General features: G+C 36.3%; 1 protein-coding gene across 11 annotated transcripts; it reads right to left on the reverse strand.

Moving 5' to 3' along the window:
* Positions 1-854: 854 nt before the first annotated feature.
* On the reverse strand, positions 855-21,285 carry SPDL1 (spindle apparatus coiled-coil protein 1). 11 transcript variants are annotated; one of them, XM_072756634.1, is made up of 13 exons: positions 21,050-21,199; positions 20,183-20,396; positions 16,449-16,630; positions 13,649-13,804; positions 11,182-11,376; positions 10,459-10,608; positions 10,261-10,359; positions 10,072-10,182; positions 8,243-8,383; positions 7,719-7,822; positions 6,565-6,752; positions 4,101-4,443; positions 855-1,577 (listed from the first exon to the last, which is right to left on the reverse strand). In XM_072756634.1, the coding sequence occupies exons 3-13, from the start codon at positions 16,605-16,607 to the stop codon at positions 1,430-1,432; spliced, it is 1,794 nt and encodes a 597-aa protein (XP_072612735.1). In that variant the 5' UTR covers positions 16,608-16,630; positions 20,183-20,396; positions 21,050-21,199; the 3' UTR covers positions 855-1,429. The 11 variants fall into 11 exon arrangements, with proteins under 11 accessions (XP_072612735.1, XP_072612732.1, XP_072612733.1 ...); XM_072756631.1 differs by having other exon boundaries at positions 13,628-13,804; XM_072756632.1 differs by lacking the exon at positions 20,183-20,396 and having other exon boundaries at positions 13,628-13,804; positions 21,137-21,285.
* Positions 21,286-21,293: the final 8 nt, after the last annotated feature.

The raw sequence follows: 21,293 nt of genomic DNA on the forward strand, positions 1-21,293 counted from the left end.
CTTATTTTTGCAAGAGATATTATTTACTGTGAAATCTCTAAATTCCTTAGAGAACACTTTTTGCAAAAAATATAATATTTAATTTCTTAGAAGTGGGAGGCAATTTCCTTTTACCTAATATATTTCAATAAACTTATCTAAACCACTATAATGGTTAATTGTATGTGTCAACTTGGCAGGGCCACACCACGGAGGCTGGATGTGTGGTCAAACATTATTTTGGATATTTCTATGAGAGTGTTTTTGGATGAAATTAACATTTAAATCTTTAGCCTCTGAGTAAAGCACACTCAACTCCATGTGAGTAGGTCTATTTGTGTTATTAGTACAAGTCCTGTTTAGAAACAAAAGATTGAGCTCCCTGGAGCAAGAGAGAATTCTGCAGCAAACAGCCTTTAGATCTGAACTGTATGTAATGCTGGCTCTTCCTTGGGTCTCCAGGTCCACCCTTATGATTTGAACTTGCCAGCCTCCATAATCACATAAGCCAAGTTCTTAACATAACTATCTTTCACTCCCTTTACCACCACTCCTCTCTTAATATATAAATATAACCACCTACAGTATGTATGAAATTAAGTTGTAGACCAGGTTATAATCATTTAAAGGAAAAAAAAAGTCTTTATTTGGCAAGTTTAGAATTTAAAAAATATATATATGTATATAATTACATAAATTATATATGTATATACATTAAAATTTATGTGTATATGTATATACATAAAAATTTTGTGAACCAGGGAATTAAGAATCTGTGACGTTTCATCTTATTTCCTTTATCCCCTTTTGATAACAATGTGTTATCTATACAGTAAAAAAAAAAAAAATAGAAAGGGGATAAATTATTCCAGTCATTTTAAATTTCAAAATTTTATTTTTCATATCCTCGAAACATAAAATTTAAATCACGTACATGAACACAAAGATAGACATAAGATGGACATAGCTATTTAAAACACTGACAAAATCCAGTTACAATAATATATATTTTTAAACCAAATTTTCTATTCTTATAGTGAAAAACTAAATTCATTAAAAACTACATAGGAAAATATAATAGTTAATAGTTAATTTTGTGTTCTCTTTTCAAATATGTGACTTTGAAGGTATGTTTTAATAACACCTCAAAAAATCCATATACAATGCAACAAATAGATTTATAACACTTTCTTTTGGTTATTATTCTGTAATAAAGAAGCTGTAATTCAAGAAGCTCCAGGAAGAGTCATCATTTAAGGAACTCCTCTGGTTAGAATCACAACCAAATTTTGAATATTTGGTCAGAGGAACATGAAAATGCCAGGTCTTGTCACAATAGGTGGAAAGAAATAACCTGTAACGTTGTATATTTCAGATAAAGACAATCCTAACTAAGCTCCAAATCAAGCATTTGGGCAAGTGGTACCTTACTCTCATTAAAGAAAAGTCCTTACTGCTGAGGGCACTGGGTCTCTGGAGTTGATTTGGAAGACACGTATAAAATAGGGTGTGATTTCTTACAAGTTTCCTTTTCCAATTTGCTTGCAGTTTCTTTCCCTTCTTTAACTTCTGTTTGAAGCCTTGATTCAGCAGCTAACCTACAGGTATTAAAGCATCCACTCTGAATTCAAATGTGGTTAAAAAAATTAAAGAACAAACCTCTCATATAATGGGCCTCTAATGAGACATGATCAATTTTTTGTTTATGAGGAAAAAATTACAGTTGACTCCAAAACCATTAAGAACTAAGTCACTGCCTCTCTAAAAGAAACTTTTTTATATCAACACTTAATTTTTTAAATGCCTTAAGAAATATTTTTAAGGTTGATAAAAGTCATGGCAAAGTGTAAATTAAAGAATTAAAATACAATGGGATGTCTATTAGGGTAAGTATGCTTAAAAAATAGTTAAATGCTAGAGTACAATTGTAATGTTAACGTTGACATACAAAAGGCAAACACAAGATTAAAATAACATGGAATCCTGGACCACATGCATACCAATCTGTCTCAGAAAAAAACCCTAAACAAGCTGAATTTCAACTAGCATAATAATAATTTAAGAAAAAATAAACAGTGGAGAGATATTTTAAAAGGTTTATACAGATTTTCTAGCAAGAGCATCAATTAAATTTATAAAGCATGCAATAGTGAAGTTCCCAGTAAACCCGTATTTATTGTTACAGTATTATCACCAGATTGTGTCTAAGTTAATCATGCAGAGAGCAAAAGGTTGGAAACGTCTTAAGTTAGCAGATGGACTCACACATACACAAAAACAAATGTTTTGTGGTATTTTATTTGTTTTTGTTTAATTTGCCAGACAAAATTCCAACACGCTACTTAATTTGAGTCAAACAAGTAGCTAAATACATTTTCTTAAGTAACTTTTATCAAACAAAAAAAGACAGAAAAAGAAATGAAGACAACACAGATAGCAAGGTCTGCACTGATCAATTCTGGAACTTCACCTCCAGAAATATACAATGGTCAAGCACACTTACACAATGAATCACATATACAAGCATAATCTATTGAATTCATTTCAGAAGTACTCGGAACTCTGTATGTGCAATGTGTATGTGTGTGACATAATTCATTTGAATTTACTTTTTCCTTGAGAATAATAAACTTTTATTTTATGAGACCTATCATGTTAATATAAAAATTTAAGGAATGGAGTAATAAATTACAGTTGACCTTTGAACAATGCAGGGGTCAAGGGTACCGACCCTTACAGTCAAAAATCCTTGTACTCTCCTCCCAAACTTAAGTATTAATAGCCTACTCTTGATTGGAAGCCTTATCCATAACATAAACAATCAGCACATATTTTGTATATATTATATACTATATTCTTATAATAATGTTAGAGAAAAAAATGTTATAAGAAAAAATCTTAAGGAAAATACATTTGCAACAATGTACTGCATTTACCAAAAAATCCACATGTAAGTGGATCTGCATAGTTCAAACTTGTGTTATTCAAGGGTCAACTGTACTTCTCTTAAAATTAACAGCAGCTCACATTGTTGAGGTGCTTTCACTGTAGAGCACCAATTTTAGTAGCACTGAAGACTTTAAAAATAAAAATCAGATAAAACATACAAAACAGCCCTTTACAAAGGTGGGCTACGTCTGACTGTATTAACTCAAATGCACACTTGTAAAATGCCTTATTCTGTACCCTCCCGTCTACAACTCACGTAGCCCTAGTAGCACCTTAAAGATCTCCTTTCAAATCCAAGCTCTTTTCACTATGCTTAATTTTTTAAATGTCTAAAGATACTTGTTTTAAATGCATCTATTGTTCCATTGCATACAGACATTCTTCATTATCTCTTTATCACCTTCTCCATTTTCCTCATTCATTTCTCTTTGCCCTACTCTTGGTCCTGCTATACACACCCTGAGCTTGTGTTTTATTCCCCCCAGCCTCAGCCACTGTTACCTCCCTTTCTCTTTCACTCACTTTCTCTTATCTTCCCATCTGTATTATTTTTTAAAAGATAAGGCCCTTAAAATGTTAATTCGTATCAACATACATGTCTGACACTTCCTCTTTTAGTCACAAACTCAAATATGTAGAAACTGGAGGTTCTGAAGTTTTGATATAAAATGAAAATGAATTACTTTTGATATTTAAAAATGTCAAAATCAAAGCTCAATCTTAAAGACTTATGACAGACATTTTCAAAAGCCATAAAAATTTCACCTAACAGTCTTCTAGAAGGCTGAAATTTCTTAGACTATTGGAAAGCCATTTTAGGAGATAATTTTTCTTTCATGGCCACTCTTGAACTAGGGAAAAAATAACCAAATGTACAATTTATTCAAACCAACAAAACATTCAGAGATGTACTAAGCTTTGATATTTGTTTTATGAAAGAACAAAATGTAACTTTTGAAAATAATTCCCTTATTCAGGAGTCCTTTCCCTTTGCAATTGTTTTAGTTTTTCGTAAAGTTTTAGAAAAATTGAAAGAAGGTAGATGAAACTGGGGAATTATACTACATGCAATATTAAGAAAATAGATAAAGAAACAGATAGCACAGTTCATGCAGCGATAGAGAAGAGATGGAGAGGTCTGCTGGTTGCCCTGAAGAAAAGAGGACACTGACCTGGGAGAATTTGGGGTGTTTCCACTTCTTTCACTTAAGGCTTCAGAGTCAGCTGAAACTCCTAGAAGTTTCACACATTTCTTTTCCTTCATTGGCTGAATGTCCATGGGCAGGCTTTTGTGAGGAGAAAGACTGATTCCTAGTGTATTTATAGAAACTGTCTTTTCTAACTGCAAGTTGTTATCTTCTGAACTGCTGGGATAGCACTGGGCCTCCACTTTCTGAGGGGGTAATCTATAATCTTCTTCCCCAACAGCATTTTTAGCACATACATTGTTAGGGGTGGTTACATCCATAGGCAAGACCTCACGCCTCTTCTTGGGTACAGGCACTTCACTTTTCTCTGAGAATAAAAACCATTAAAAATATATTCAATAAGTCAAAACAAAGATATAGTAAAAAGACAGAACTAGTTATACAGTTTTTTCCTCTCCTACTCTTCATTCTTTTGAAACCCACTTATCTCCTTATTGAAATATATTGTCTTTTATCCTTTCTTTTTCATAGACTTCACTAACTATATCTTTAAAAGGTTATCTGACTATAAATTTTTCCTTGGGAACTCAAAAGATTTAGTTTTCGCAATGAAAACGTTTATGTTTTGATACTGTTATAAAAGTTACACAGGGCTTTAACAGACTTCAGTGTGGAGGTAAGGAAGGATACAGTGGTTAAGAGTCAAGGAATCCAGGTACAAATCCCATATTAGCACTCTGCAGCTGAGTAACTTTGGGAAGTACTTAGCCTCTTGAGCTTTATCTTCTTTAACTGTAAAATGGGAATTAAAAACATCCAGTCCACTTGATATTATGTGTTATAGTGATTACATTGCAAAGAAGTCAAGTTCTCTGAGGCAACCTGTGCCTATTCACCCCATCTACAAAATATATTCAAAATCCGAGTACTTCTACTTATGGATACTTCTCAAGTTCAAACCACTGTATGTCTTACTGCAGTCTACGGCAATAGCCTCCTACCACCACTGCTTTAATGTAACATCATTCCATCCCCTATGCAGGTTTATTTACAGTCACTGAATTAATTGTTCTAATCTTTTCCCTATCCCCATACCAATGGGCCATTCATTTTCAAAATCAAAGTTAGTGAAGTTGGAAAAAGCATGGTTGGGACATGGGATTAGTGTTCCTACTCTACACGGCTCTTTTTAAATCATTTTCCCTTTCTCTTATATTGTTCCTCACATCAACTAAATTCACTATACTTCCCTCTGTCTCTTGGCTATGTTTAGTTCAGCAGACTTTTGAAATTCATAATGTATAATTCTTAATTAGGAAAGCCTATTAGAATCAAGGAAGAGAAAAAGGATGAAAGAGAAGCCTTTATCAACTATACAAAACCTTACTATTGCTAACAATCTCCCCATTACTGTTAAGAATCACTCAAGTCACTGAGACAAAAATGAAGACAATCTTAGGCATGTAAACAATGTAAGGTCAAAAAATGGCTGAAAATCTATAACCTAAAACATGTAAAAACACTTTTTTTTTTTTTTTTTGGTCTAAGAATCATTGTATTCTTAGGCTTTTTTACTTTTAGCCTTTTTTTTTTTTTTTAACTTACAAACAAACAATAAAATCACTCTGTTTAGTGTCTAAGATGCAGAGTTCATATGGTAAGGCTATTTTCTACCTCAGTGATTAGACGTGCTAGTTGTCGTCTAACATTGGTCCTAGTAGTTTTCCTCAATAATAGAACCCTTAAGAGTATACTCAATAATATTGTAATACCTTTGCATGGTGACAGACTGTAACTAAACTTATCATGGTCATTTTATAATGTATAAATATCAAATCATGATATAAACTTGAAAGTAATAGAGTATTATATGTCCATTACACTAAAAAAAAAAAAAAAAAAATCCTGTGATGTAGTTGGGAACATGGCCTCTGAGAATCAAAACTGCATTTCTCAGCTTTTCTTGTAGGTAGGTGAGGCCACATGACTCAATTCTGCTCAAGGATTACACTGATGAACAATGAAAAGAAAGCCTAAATCCTGACACTCTGACCAGTTGTAGAATGCCTCTTCTAGACTTTTGTAAGGGGAGGAATTAATACTTATTTTAAGTCTCCATTATTTTAGGTTTTCTATAAACAATATTAACTAATATAGCTCCCAAACATCAGTTGCCTCAATAAAATCAAACTCTTTAATATTGCATAAGATGTTGCAATTGTAAATGGAAAGGTTTCTAAGGTTTTTAAACTTTATCAAGGTTCTAATATACAGATATCCAACAGAATATCTATTTATTCATATATACGCAGTACCCAGATCTCTGAATTTTCCTACACATTTTGTAGGTTTTTTTTTTTTTTAGAGATCCATATGCACAAATTAGTTTGTAATAGGATCTGCATAAAGCTATAGTAAGAAAAAAACTTGATATGATTTCTCAGAGCTTCTCATAATTTAAAAGATAAAATATATGAGACATGCATACCTTCAGGTTCATACTTCAGTTTTAGCTCATCTAGTTTAGCTCTCAGTTTCATATTTTCACTTTGGGAGAGCTGGAGACATCTTTCGTTTGCAAAAAGTTTTCTCTCAATATCCAAAGCCCGCTGGCTCTCAAATAATGCTTTCATTCGTTGTATGGACAATTCACCTTTAGTGTTTTCATTTTCTTTGCTATGTAAATAAAAAAAGGAGAACCAAGGAATATTTACATAACATACATAACTGTTTTATACACATATTTGTAAAACATACTTTAGTGCAAATATTTTATTACATATTTGAACTCTCAGATAAACATATACTTCCTTGCAGTTTTAAGTAACAAAGAAACACTAAACAAAGTAAGTTTTTTAAAATTAAATTCATTAGCCAACAGAGTACATCATTAGTTTCACATGTAGTGTTCAATAATTTATCAGTTGCGTATAACACTTAGTAGTGCTCATCACATCACATGCCCTCCTTAATGCCCATCACCCAATTAATCCATACCCCCACCGACCTCCCCTCCAGCAACCCTGTTTGTTTCCTCTAGCTTTTAACAATAATACTTTCAAATAAAAAATGTCATGCATTCTTCAAAGGGAAGGAGGAAAATATTCCTTCCACATTAGTGCACGTGTAAATAATTTCCTTTTAAGTTACAAATTAGATATTTATTCCTGAAAAATTTAGGGTATATTTTCTATGTCAAAGTTCTTTACAGTTACCATTTTTTTTTTTTTTAAGATTTTATTTATTCATGAGAGACACGCAGAGGCAGACACATAGGCAAAGGGAGAGGCAGGCTCCCTGCAGGAAGCCTGATGCGGGACTCTATCCCAGGACCCTGGGATCAACCCTGAGGCAGAGGCAGACGCTCAACTACTGTGCCACCAGGTGCACCTCATTTAAAAATCTAAAATACTAAACATGGAGAAATAAAAATATTTAATAATTCATTGAAAGTATTTTTCTTCAATAACCAGCACAAATTATATCTTGAATATATCTTATTTGCTATGCAAAGATATTTTTGATGCTTTTCTTTTCTGGAAATTCTTTTGGCAATTTGAAAACAAAAATTTGTAGTCACTAATACTACTTTTTATAAGCAAGTCAAGAGAATATCCAGCTTTCTAAGCACCCAACACTTACTTTAAGTTGTCAAGCTTTATCTGAAGTAAATCTGTGTAATAGGTGTTATCTTCCAGAGTGCCAGAGTTGGCAGAAAGCTTAGATTCTGTACTTTCATATAAACTCTAAAGAAAACAACAATTCTTATTACTTAAGATAAATAACAAATTAGGTTAATCAAGTTGCCCTTGAACAATACAGGTTTAAATGGCACTGATCCACTCATATGTGAATTTTTCATAGTAGAGAACTATAAATATATTTTCTCTTCCTTATAATTTTCTTAATATTTCGCTGTCTCTAAACTTTAAGAATACAGTGTATAACACGTGTAACACACAAAATATGTGTCAGTCAACTGTTTCTATTATTAATAAGGCTTCTGGTAAATAGTAAACTACTCATACAATTTTTGAGGAGTCAAAAGTTATACAGATATTTAACTGCACGGGGTTGGGCATCCCTAGGCCCTGTGTTTTCAAGGGTCAACTGATTTAAGATATTCAAACCAAATCTGGCTGTGTTATTGAAGGGGTTATCTTTACCTTAAATTTCTCCAGATTTCTAATTTCACCTAAAAGGTGTTTAATTTCACCGTTCTTCTGCTCCAGCATGGCAAGCAACCGTTCCTGCTGCTCAAATTCAGTTTGAGACCCTTTCATTTGTAGCAATGTGGCAATTTGTAACTAGAAAAATAAAAAAAAATTACAACCTCACCCCACCCCACACAGAGAACTGAGTGGGGGAAAGGAAGATCCCGATAACTACATTTGTGGTACAATGCGTATTCTGTACTATCTCTAGAGCTCAGTTTGGAAACTAAACTCACTATGTCTAGTTTAATAATCTAATAATTTGAAACTATTTGTATCAATAAGTTTTTGTTTTGTTTTTTTTTTTTAGATTTTATTTATTTATTCATGAGAGACACAGAGAGAGAAGTAAAGACACAGGCAGAGGGAGAAGCAGGCTCCCTTCAGGAAGCCTGATGTGGGACTTGATCCCAGGACCCTGGGATCAAAACCTGAACCTAAGGCAGACGCTCAACCACTGAGCCACCCAGGTGTCTCTCTATCAATAAGTTTAGTTACAGATATAACTCGAGTACTTATTTAAGTACTTAGGAGTAATATCTGCTATCTATAACAATTTTTGCACTTCTGTGAAACATAAAATTGAACTGAATGGCTAGGATCCAGAAGCATCACTTAATTAAATAAGTCTGCCCAAACGGTATAATGTTGTACTTTACTCATCACATGCACGGTCATTTAGGGTCTGATGGGGTTTCTCAAAAATTTTGATTAACTTCAACAGTATTAAGTGGGGGAAATTATTAAGCTACTCATATTTATAACGGTGAGATTCACAAATGACAAGATGGAAACAAAGGTAAAAGGCACCTAAGGATACCGAAGGAATCTTCAATATAAATATATTAACATAATACGTTAATTAAATTGAATTTAAATAAAAAGTTAAAAAAAATTAAAAAGGGCCTATATGCTTGACTTGAGGAACTACAAGAAAAGATTATTCAAATCTCACTAATTAGCCTTTGCAGGAGAACTAAAGAATGGTGAGAGAGCTAGTTTTCGTTTAAGTAGGAACCTTAGGGGAGGCCTGGGTGGCCCAGTGGTTGAGCGCCTGCCTTTGGCCCAGGTCGTGATCCTGGAGTCCTGGGATCGAGTCCCACATGGGGCTCCCTGCATGGAGCCTGCCTCTTTGTGTCACTCGTGAATAAATACATAAAATCTAAAAAAGTAGGAACCTTAAGCCTGTGCTAAGAAACGCCAGGCCAATAGCTGGAAATAAAAACTTTCCAAATTTTTTTTCTACCACACAAAATTTATATATTTCTGGGAAAGCTGTTGAATAACCATTAAAAAAATTAGTAATAAACCAATGGATGTTAACTATACTACTACTAAATATCTACTAAAGGATTAATTTTTTGAAATAAAATATAATAATCTTTCAGTCAATCTAAAGATTTTTTTTCTAAAATCATGCAGTTCTAGAAACAACTAAGTACAGGGATGCCTCGGTGGCTCAGCAGTCAAGTGTCTGCCTGCCTTTGGCTCACCAGTTGAGCATCAGCCTTTGGTTCAGGGCCTGATCCCGGAGTCCTGGGATTGAGTTCTGCATCGGGCTCCTAGTGAGAAGCCTGCTTCTCCCTCTGCCTACGTGTCTGCCCCCCGCCCCTCTCTCTCATGGATAAATAAAAATCTTAAAAAAAAAAACAAAACCAAACAACAAAACAAAACAACTAAGTACACTCTTTGAAGGAAAAGATGCTTTCTTTGGTTCATCTGTACATGTAATACAGATACAAAATAGGTCTAATAAACCTTCAATGGTGATAACGCTATACCTTCATTCTTTGCATCTGTTCTCTGTTAAATGCATTTTGCTTCTTTAGTGACTGATACTTGACTTTCATACTGATAAACTGACGTTCCATTGCTGCCCTTCGATCTTCCACCTAGAAAATTTTAACATGGTTAATTACTCTTGTATTAAGCGAAATGTTAATCTAATCAGTGGAGTATTTGCTACGTACCTCTGCAAACAAAGAGTTGCCTTTACTACTGGGGTCCAAGGCTTGCTGGAGTGCCTGGTCTAATTGCACCTGAAGATCTTGATTTGCTACACGAGCTTTCTAAATTTGAGAAAAAACAATTTAGCTCATAGAGGTTAGATTAGCAAGGAAACAACTTATTATAAACTGGAAAAGAGAATGTTACTCTAGTCACAGTACCTCTAAGGCATTATAGTAAGAAACTGCTTCTTTCTCTCGCTCCTCTTTTTCTTCTTTAAGCCGGTCTACCTGGCGCATTAGATTGGTACTAAGAAGTTCTAGTTGTTCCTGTCTGTACTGTAGTTCATTCACTTCTTCTTTGAGGGTAGTCTATTCAACAGGAATTGAAAAAGACGAAATTGTCCTGAATAATCTTTCATTTAGCAGCTGCTCAGTTTATCTATCAGAAGTGGTTCACACCCAAAACTAAAACTAAAGAGCCAGTCAACAGTTGTAAAATGCATAATAAAATAAAAATACTAAATTTTTTATCAAGGAACCAAATGAAAGGCTATCTTTCTTTCTTATGAATTTAAGCTTTTAATTTTTAATTAACCTTACCCTGCAATGAAAAATATCTACATTCATATGCATATCAATTTCCATGAAACCAATGTTTTATATAGGGCTTTTATGACACAAAGAAGGGTTAATGACTCTAAGTTCTTCCAGAGCTTTAATTAATCTAAAGGTAATCTGCCTTACATAATCACACAATCTAAAACCTTACTGTGAATGAGTAATCCACCTAAAAACTCTATAAAATATTTTTTAATTAGTTACATCAAAGTTAAGCAAAAAATGTTTTAGCCTTAAAATTACCTAAGGATCATAACAAAAACATGTAGAAAAAATGCAAGAAAAAAGAAAATAACCTAGAAACATAGATGCCATAAAAATTACCTTCATACTTTCCATTTCAGTCAGCTCAATTTGAAGAGCCAGCATCTCTGAAGACATGCTTTCATGTACACGCTCAGACATTATTCGCATTTCCTCTGATTTACATGAAAGGAGTTCCTTCTGATGGTCTACTTTGTGCTTCAGCTGCTTTTCACTGAGCCTAGCTTCATCTAATTCTGCTTTCAGTTTTTCTAACTAAAGTAAAAAAGGAAAATCTGCAATCTTAAAAAATCAAAAGGCAATTGAAGGTCATCAGAATATATAGTTATAGTACAAATTATTCTGGCATCTGCAGAGTAACTATTTTAATGAGATAGTCAAGCTGAACAAAACTAATTACACCTTCATATAGTTCTGAATCTTGGAAAACTAAAAATGTAAGTTTAAAGGAAACAAACTTATGCAGAAGGATGAAGTTTTAGGGTGAAACCTAGATTTAAACTGTTTCCTTCCTTTTAGGTAAAATTGGTAAATTATTATATCTACCATTACTAGGTTATTGTGTGGCTCTCAACTGAGATCAGGTGGGTAAAACATTCAGCACCATGACTAGCATTCACTAAACAATTTCTGTTATCAATAAAAATCTTGATGTCCAGGATTATAGTTATTACCTATACTGAATTATCTTCAATTAAGTATCAACATTCTTAGATTATATCCTGATACCTGTTTTCGATTTAAAAAATAAGAGCCTCTTGACTTATTTTCCCTTTTCTATTTTCATGATGTGAAAAAAAATCTCAGGTGAATGATCTATGTTGAAATGTGGCCATCTTTCTGAAAAACATCACTGACTGACCCAAACTTACTGTATGATCAGACTATTAATATTAAGGTTTCCTATTTGGTTACAGACTAAGCACCTTTTAACAGTGGTATGCTTTGTCTCACAAACATAACAAATAGTCCATACAAGTAATCAAAGTAGGTCTGGACTCCTGGCCACTTTGGCGGCTATGTGAAGAGTGAATGGTATGAATAGAAATGATGGAAGCCGACTACCTGGAGAGAAGGTTATAATAGTAGTCTAGGGGAGAGAAGATGGTGATGTGGACTAGAATTATAGCGGTAGAGATGGATGCTTTGTATATCAAGTTCTTAGAACTGGTTGATGAAGTATTGTGAGAAAGATATGAAGTAAAACTCCAAAATTTTGGCACAGGTGATAGGAGACTGAAAACATTTTTTGACTAATTTAGTCTTTGCCAAAAAGCCACCTCTTAGGCAAGTGCCTTGCCTCAGATACTGAGTATTTACTATATTATTTTTTGTTTGTTTGTTTAGGTAATGAAAGCTACTGCTAAAATGAAAATAACATGGTAGGGGGTAATGGAGGGGGAGGAGAATGCATCATTATCAGTCATTGGTGCCTCAAGTCAGATTAGTTTCAGACAAGGTAGATTACTGTTTGCCAGCATGAGTGCAAGATGATTCTAGGTATTATAAGAAAGCACATTTTGATAGTCATATTCATCTGACTACAATTTAGGAAAAAACATAACCAGCTCGAATATATAATTTCCTTGATATTGTTACTTAAAATGAGAAAATATTTTAAGAGAGTCAATTTAAAGAAATCATTTAAGAGTAAAGGTGGTACAGATCTGGAAAAATCTTAAAAGATGCTACATAAACACAGAATATTAGAAAACAGGCCAAATGTCAGGTAAGGTTTTATAGAGAAGGGTCTGGAAAATAGGGACTCTATAAAAAGAAGAGCCATGATAAAGGTTCTGAATTCCTATGAAGTAACTGAATAGTTGGTGGTACTGAAAAAGAATAGGTGACTTATTTTTATGTGTGAGATGAAGCCAGTATAACATATTGTTAGACTAAGTACAGTAACATGGGCTTTGAAGCAGACAGCTTCAGTTCAAATCTTGATGGATTTCTGTGATTTTTGTTCAATTTACTCATCTGTTTAAACATTGGTTTCCTCCTCTGTTATACAGAGACAATAATGGCACCTTTCTTATTAAGTTGTAAGAAGTAGATCATATGCCATTAGCTGATCTTCAATAACTAAACTAAAAAGTATCAATTCTAATGTTTATTAACTTACAATAAACTACTGGTTTCTTTTGTAGGTTACAAAGTGTACTACTCCTTTCTGTGAAAGTTAGGAGACTGGTCTTTCTGAAAGGGGACTGCCATACTATGCATTATAAGCAAGATCATGCTTTTCACTAAACTGAAACTCCATAAAAAAATTTTTAGTTATTGAAATTAAATAATTATATTTAATTAGTAGAATGTTATCAATACAAGTCCCTTTGGTAAACTCTTGTTTCTCAGTGTTCCCACTCCCAATATTATGATGATGGAGCCCTTGTCTCAACTATTTTCCCTAGATGGTATTAAGAAAATCTTCATCACTAAAATTTACAGATTGCTAACTCCATAAGTACGAAGCATTTTTGTTTTGACATATAGATATCCAAACCTTATTTTTTAGTTCATTTACTTCTTGTCCATGGCTTCTGCTAAGCTGTTCTTTTAATTGCTCCAAGTGTGTTTTTTGCTGTTGTTTAATAGCTTCACATTCAGAGCTCAAACTTTCCAACATTCGACTCTTAAGTTCAACTTCTCTCTGAAGCGTATATTTTTCTTGTTCGTAATTCTGAAAACAAGATTCAATTATAATTCAATTACATAAAGATAACTTAAAGCCATCATATATAAACAATTCTCACAACTGTTTCATTCCTGTTTCACATATTTGCTGCTAAGGAACAACCACCTGTTAGACCTGGAATAACTGTAGCTAATCAGTCTTACAAAAAGCCTGGAGGATTTTAGCTACTCATGTGGTAATTGCTTCTATGCCCATCAAGGAATTAAAAGGTGTTCCATGACATGTCAACATATCAAGTAATCTCTGCTAGGGAAAGCAAAAACAAAAACATTTAGTAGCACTTCAGTTTTCCCAGTGATAATTACTTGGTTTGATAACATTATGCTCTACTTATGGCTCTGAAAATAAACTAGTAGACAGGGCACAAAGAAAAATACTAAATTATCCTTTACTTTTAGAATGTAGTCATCTGAGAAATGTTCACAAATGACTACTCAATGAATATAGTATGAGACAAAAGGAGGATTTAAGAGGGCTTTTGCTTTTGACAGGGAAGTTGGTTTTTTGTTTAGTTTTTATTTTTTCATCTGACAGAGAGAGTGCCAGTGCACAAGCAGGCGGCAAGGGCAGAGTGAGAGAGAGAAACAGATTTCCTACTGAGCAGGGAGCCTGACTCAAGGGCTTAATTCCAGGACCCCAAATTCATGACCTGAACCTAAGGCAGACCCTTAGCCACTGAGCCACCCAGGTGATCTCTGACAGGGAAGTTTAAAGATTAAAAAATAGCATTAGTTCAAAGTCCTTCAGTAAGCTTTTAAAAATAAAATTAAATAAGAAAAATACGTAAGGTTTTTTTTTTTTTTTTTTTGCTATACTTAAATCTTGAGATCAAAGTTTAAACATATTACTGAGCATTTACTACATAAGATTAATACTTTTTTTATTTTTAAAGATTTTATTTAGGACAGCCTGGGTGGCGCAGCAGTTTAGTGCCGCCTGCAGCTCAGGGTGTTATCCTGGAGACCCGGGATCGAGTTCCACATCAGGCTCCATGCAAGGAGCTCTTTTACTCTGTATCTCTGTGGCCCTCTCTCTCTCTCTCTCTCTCTGTGTGTGTGTGTGTGTGTGTGTGTGTCTCTCATGAATAAATAAATAAAATCTTTAAAAAAAATTAAAAAATAAAGATTTTATTTATTTGTTCATGAGAGACAGAGAGAAAGAGAGACAGAGACACAGGCAGAGGGAGAAGCAGGCTCCATGCAGGGAGACTGACGTGGGATTCGATTCCAGGTCTCCAGGATCACGTCCTGGGCTGAAGGCGGCGCTAAACTGTTGAGCCACCCAGACCGCCCTAATTAATACTTTCAATAAATGTGTGCCAGATGTTACACATATAGCAGTGAACAAAACAGACAAAATTCCCTCTCTCATGGAGTTTATAATCTGGAGTTAATTAGCTGAATTAGTGAATGACAGCAACTTTACAAAACACTCTCAGGGAAGGCCTCTCAGATGAGGTGACATTTAACAGACACCTAAAGGTTGAGGACTCAATCCATGACAGTGAGGGGATGTGCAATACAGGTGAAGGCAACAGCTCATGTAAAGTCCATAAGGTGGGACTAGTATACCTTAGCATAAGGGAAAGTAGTTTAGATGAGGTCAAGGGTTGGCATGGGTCAGATCACATAGGAATCTGCAAATACAGGTAAAGAGTTTGGATTTTGATGTAAATATAATTGGAAATCACAATTGTGTTTTTAGCGGGGCCGTGACATGATCTTTTGTTTATTTTTCAATGGCCATGTGGCTGCTGTGTGAAAAATGAATGGCACGAAACGCAATGAGGGAAGCAAGCAACCTGGTTAAAGGCTACAACGGTAATCTTGGGGACAGATGAGGACGGTCTGGATTAGAGCGGCAGTAGCACATATCGATGTTTTGTAGGTTAGGTTCTTAGAACTTATTGATGGATCAAACATGACAAATAAGGGCCACAGAGATAGAGTAAAATTCCTAGAAATTTTGCTCAAGTTATTATATACATACTAAGTAAGCTAAATTGCAAGGGAATGCTTTGTTAGCAGGCAGGGAATCAACTATTATGTTTATGTTATGTTTGAAATGTCCGTAAGTAGGAAACTGAATACACAAATCTACACTGTAGAGGTCAACTGGACTTGGTATAGTATCATGAAACATTTAGATGTTTTCTGACGGGACACCTGGGTGGCTCAGTGGTTAAGCGTCTGCCTTTGGCTCAGGGCATGATCCTGGAGTTCTAGGATCATATCCCACATTGGGCTCCCTGCATGGAGCCTGCTTCTTCCCCTGCCTATGTCTCTGCCTCTCTCTGTCTCTCATAAATAAATAAAATCTTTAAAAAAAACAGATTGTTTTCTATAGCTATGAAACAAGTGAGGTAACCAAGAAAGAGTGCAGGCTAAACGAAATCTAAAAATCTACTATGTGCTGAAGGGAACAATAATTTGATTTTTCAAATTCAGGACATAAAGGGTCAGAAAAAAATATTAGGAACTCAATCACTTCCAATCTCTATTTAGATAGAGGTGAATAGGAACTAAAACTAAAATCTTCAAAAGGGAAGAAAACTAATAATAATTACTAGACAATACAAATCTTCAATAGCTAAGCATACCCTTGTAAACAGAGGAGTCCAGGGTCCTACCTCAGTCATGGTCATCATTTCATTACGACATTCATCCAACTGAATCTGCAACTCATTCTGGCTCTCCACCAGTTGTAAACCATACTGTGCAGCCTTTATTCGATCCTCTTCAACCTCTTTGAGTTTGCATCGAAGATCTGCAATTACATCTGCCTCCATTTTTTTTTTCCGTTTTTAGTCTACTGTAAATAGATGGAATGAAAGTACTTAAGCTTTAACAAAATATTCCATACAATAACAATTATAAAAGATATATATATCTTTCCCTATAATACTACTGCTGTATAAAAACATAGTATTGAAGATTTTATTCCTGGATTTTAAATGGTCAAATTTGCTGCTGTGTCTTGTTCTAAAAGCAAGGTCTGATAATTCTGTTACCTGATTTGAGACCAAATCAAAGAGAGAAAAAAGAAAATTGAACATTTAACTTTATTCTAAGAAATGTAGTTATCAGGAATCTGTTCAGTTGTGTGCTAAGCTTCTTTAAATGCTGAGGTAGGGTGTGTCTCATATTTATATCATTATAGAGGTAATCATATTAAGAGCACAACGAAAGAAATCAAGAATTTATAGTAGCATGACTGCTACTTCAAATATAAAAAGGCAGCTTTGAATAAGGTTTGTAAGGCAAAGAATATCACGTACACAATTTTTCACAACAGCATTAATTTTCTGAACACATTAAATTTGCTTTATTGATAATAGGCTCACTAGTATTTTCTGTTATTCACAAGAGACATGCAAAATAGAATCACGTTCAGAGTAATTAAAGAACATTTCTTATATTCTAGATTTTCAATCAAGGATTTATTTAAACATTTTATATAGAAACATTCCACTATAATTCAACCTTACTCATCATTGTTTCCAAATTGTCCCATCTCTTAAGCCAGATTTAAACACGGCTTTGCATTCAAAGAGCAACAAGTCATTAATAAGGTGTTTCCCTGCTTTCCAATCAATGTAATCATTATTCAACAAATATTTCTTAAAGCTTTATGTGCTTAACTCCTTTCTATGCATTTGAGATCCATCAAAAGCCAAATGGGCCAAAACAAAACAAAACAAAAACAAAAAAATAACCCCAAAAAAACAAAACAGTGTTCTTTCATGAAACTTACATTCCAGGGTGAGAAGACAAGCAATAGTAGTACCATGATTAAATGCATTTGAAAGCGAAAAAAAGAACAAAAGAAAAAAAAAAGAACAGAAAAAGGGAACTTGGAAGTAGATATAATATAATAGAATGAAATCTAAATTAAGTGTTGGGGAGAAAGACCCTCTGGTGACTTCTGAAAAAAGCCTTGCAGAGGATAAGAGAATTAGCAACATATCCATTTCAGGAAAGAAAAAGGGGTAGAGGCAGAAGGGTAGCACTAAAGTAGAAGGATGCCTAAGAAATGAACAAGATAAAATATAGGTCACAGGAGAGAATAGAAGACAATAGGCAAATCAGGCCACTGCAAGGACTTTGGCTTCTACTCTAGGTGAAATCGGGGTTCATTGCAAAGTATAGGGTAGAGATCTGATACTTTAAAAGGATCATTTTGGCTGCTATGTTGAATCGTTTGGAAGGAAGCAAGTGGGAAACATAAAGATAGCTTACACAAGGATGATTATAAAGGAGGTGGGGAGAAACAATCAGATTCTGCATATAGTTTGAAGGTAAAGGCAACATGATTTTCTGACAAATTAAATGTGGTTATGTATAAAAAAGAGAGGTTAAAAATGCCTCTAAGGCCCCTGGCCTGAGCAACTAGTAGAACAGATTTGCCATCAGCTGGACCATCAAAAGTTATGAGTAAAAACTGTCTTGAAAGAAAATCAGGAGCTTATGCTTTAAATATGAAATATATCATATAAATAAATATGAAATATATCAGGTAACCAGTTGGCACAGGAAGGATCTGGGCTAGAAATACAAACCTAGGAGTTATTAACAGAATTCCATGAGGACCAAGGACTGAGCCATTAAGAGGTGGGAAAGAAGACAGCAAAATATACTCAGGCATGACCAATGAGGCAAGGAAAGCCAAGAGCCAAGTATTATCCTGAAAGCCAACTGAAAAGGGTTGGAGAAAATGGTGGGAAAACAGGAAACATAGTTTTGCTGCAAAGCACAGCAGATAAATGGGGTGGTAGCTGAAGGGAAGTAGGATTGTTTATGTTTTGAGATACAATATTTTAAGAAAAAATAACAGCATGGTTGTATGTCATGGGATAGATTCAGGAGAGAAGAAAAACTTGACGATATAGAACACATGGAGAACTGCTAAAGTGATGAAAAAGAATGAAGTCTAATGTACAAGGACTGATTTTAGATGGGAGCATAAATATTTCACCTAAAGGGAAAGCAAAATATATGGGTACAGACTACTGATAAGTAGGTAGATTAGTGATGGGAGTCTGCATAACTGCCCTTCTAACTGTTCCAACTTATCAGTAAATGAGGAAGCAAGGTTATTAAGTAAAAATGAAGATGAAGGAGGAGATATATGGTTTCAGCAGAGAGAAGAAAAGAAAAAGGCATCCTGTTATCCAGGGCCGACAGTTACTGCTCTAAAACACAAGATCTTTCCAGGATGCCTGGATGGCACAGTTAGTTAAGGGTCCAAGTCTTGGTTTTGGCTCAGGTCATCATCTCAGGGTTGTGATCAATGTCGTGAGACCCAGCCCCACGTGGAGCTCCTCACTCAGCGCGGAGTCTGCTTCAGACTCTTTTTCCCTCTCCTTCTGCCCCTCCCTGCTGCTCACCCCTGCTGTCAAATAAATAAAATCTTTAAAAATAAGTAAAATAGGGATCCCTGGGTGGCGCAGTGGTTTGGCGCCTGCCTTTGGCCCGGGGCGCGATCCCGGAGACCCGGGATCGAGTCCCACGTCGGGCTCCCGGTGCATGGAGCCTGCTTCTCCCTCTGCCTGTGTCTCTGCCTCTCTCTCTCTCTCTGTATGACTATCATAAATAAATAATAAAAAACAAAAAAATTAAAAATAAGTAAAATACAAGACCTTTCCAAAGCCTGTAGGTAATGGGGGTAGGCACTCATTATTGCACTTTTTATCCTATATTGGTTGAGGATTTACCATTTGCCAGGTAGAGTGCTTCAAAGGAATTATCCCATTTAATTCTCTTGATGGGCCTAAGTTAAACATTACTGCCATCAACATTTACCAAAGAAAAAAAGAGAGCTAGCCTCAAGACATTCCAGCCAGCAGAGTCCAAGGATGCCAAAGAAATGTGTTCTCATCCTCTCAAGATTTGCTAGAATTCCTATTATGTGTCTGGTACTGTGCTATTGCTGACACAATGGTGACCCCCCCCAAAAAAACTAGACAGTATCCCTCCTGCCTTCTTGAATCTTACAGGCATTAGTGGAAATGCATTAAATCAAATAACTGTAAAGTCTTATAAGCGTGATTAAGTGCACGAGGGAGCTTGTTATAAGTTATCAACATGAGAATGATGCCTTAAATTGGGATGTGAGGTGGGGGTAGGGAGTATGGACAGATTTCTCTGAGAAGTGACTTTTTGCAAAGGTCTAACGGACGAGTAAGAGTTAACCTGTCCATCCGCAGAGGTAGCCGGGTTGAAGAACTACAGCTAATACGTGCCAGACACAGTACTTGAGGCTTCCCACATATTATCTAAGTCTCTCAACAACCCCATGAAATATGAGGTATTTCTGGCATTTACACACGTGCAGACTGAGGCACAGAGAGGTTAGGTAACTTGCCTAGGGTAAGCAGCCAGTAAGTGCCGAGATGGGGATCAGGATCTGGCTCCAAAGCCGGGTGCTCCTAAGCACTTTTCTGTTCAGCCTCTCAGAAACAGCATACACAAAGCATTTAGGGCGGCGAGCTGGGGCGGCCTTAGTGCGTACTCCACTTTGCACAACGCCCTGGAGGCACGAGCTTGGACAACTTGTTCAAGATCTTGTGTTCTCACCCCTAGGATAAAGGCAATAACGTCTCTCCGACAGCGTTTTTTGAGATTAAGCCAGCTAAAAGCAAGAGGCAATTAGAATCTGACAAGCCGCTCTCTGGACGGGCAGCGCCGTCCAACGGAAAAAGAGCACGAGCTGCGAGAGGTGATTCTTAAAATTTTTCTAGGAGCCATGTCAAAAAAAAAAAAAGTAAATGCAGGTGAAATTCATTTTAGCAATATTTTATTCAACCCGATACATTCAAAACACTACCATTTGGGTGTGTGATCTTCATGCTCATTAGCGGGCTGTTTACTGTTTCTGCTCAGTCTTGCAAGCACAGCGCGCACTGTCTCCGCAGCACTTCTCAGTCTGCACCGCTGCATGTGGCCGGCCGGCGGCTACGGTCCCGGCCCGGCCCTTTCGGACGCACGATACCCGGGGGGGGGGGGGGGGGGGGGGGGGAGGCGGGGGCACGCGGCCAGCGCAAGACTGAGGCCCGCCCGGAAGCCGGCCGGGAAGACTCCGGGGGCGCTGCAGAGGCTGCTCCCGCCCCGCCCCGCCCCGCCCCGGCCGCCGCCTGCCGCAGGCTCCCTGAGGCCCTGCTTTCCCCACTCCCCCGAGAGGCTCCCTCCGCCCCTCTCCACACGCACCTCCCTCCAGGCCCGTCGCCCCTACCTCTCTCCTCACCCCTCGCCCCTGCTTGCTGCAGCCGGCAGCTCGTGCCGAGGGCGCACGGCGCCGAGGTCCGCGACGGTAACACACCTCACAACCCGAGACGCCCGTCCATTCCCTCAGCTAGCTCTCCCGTAAGCGCCAGGGCTTTTTGAATGCTGTTCCCGCGAGAACTCACACCTCTCGCGAGGCGTCCCGCCCAAGCTGCGCGCAGAGGGAAAGCTGAGAACCTCGGGGAGGAGTGCGC

The sequence above is a fragment of the Vulpes vulpes genome, chromosome 4 (genome assembly GCF_048418805.1).
Source record: "Vulpes vulpes isolate BD-2025 chromosome 4, VulVul3, whole genome shotgun sequence".
NCBI lineage: Eukaryota > Metazoa > Chordata > Mammalia > Carnivora > Canidae > Vulpes > Vulpes vulpes.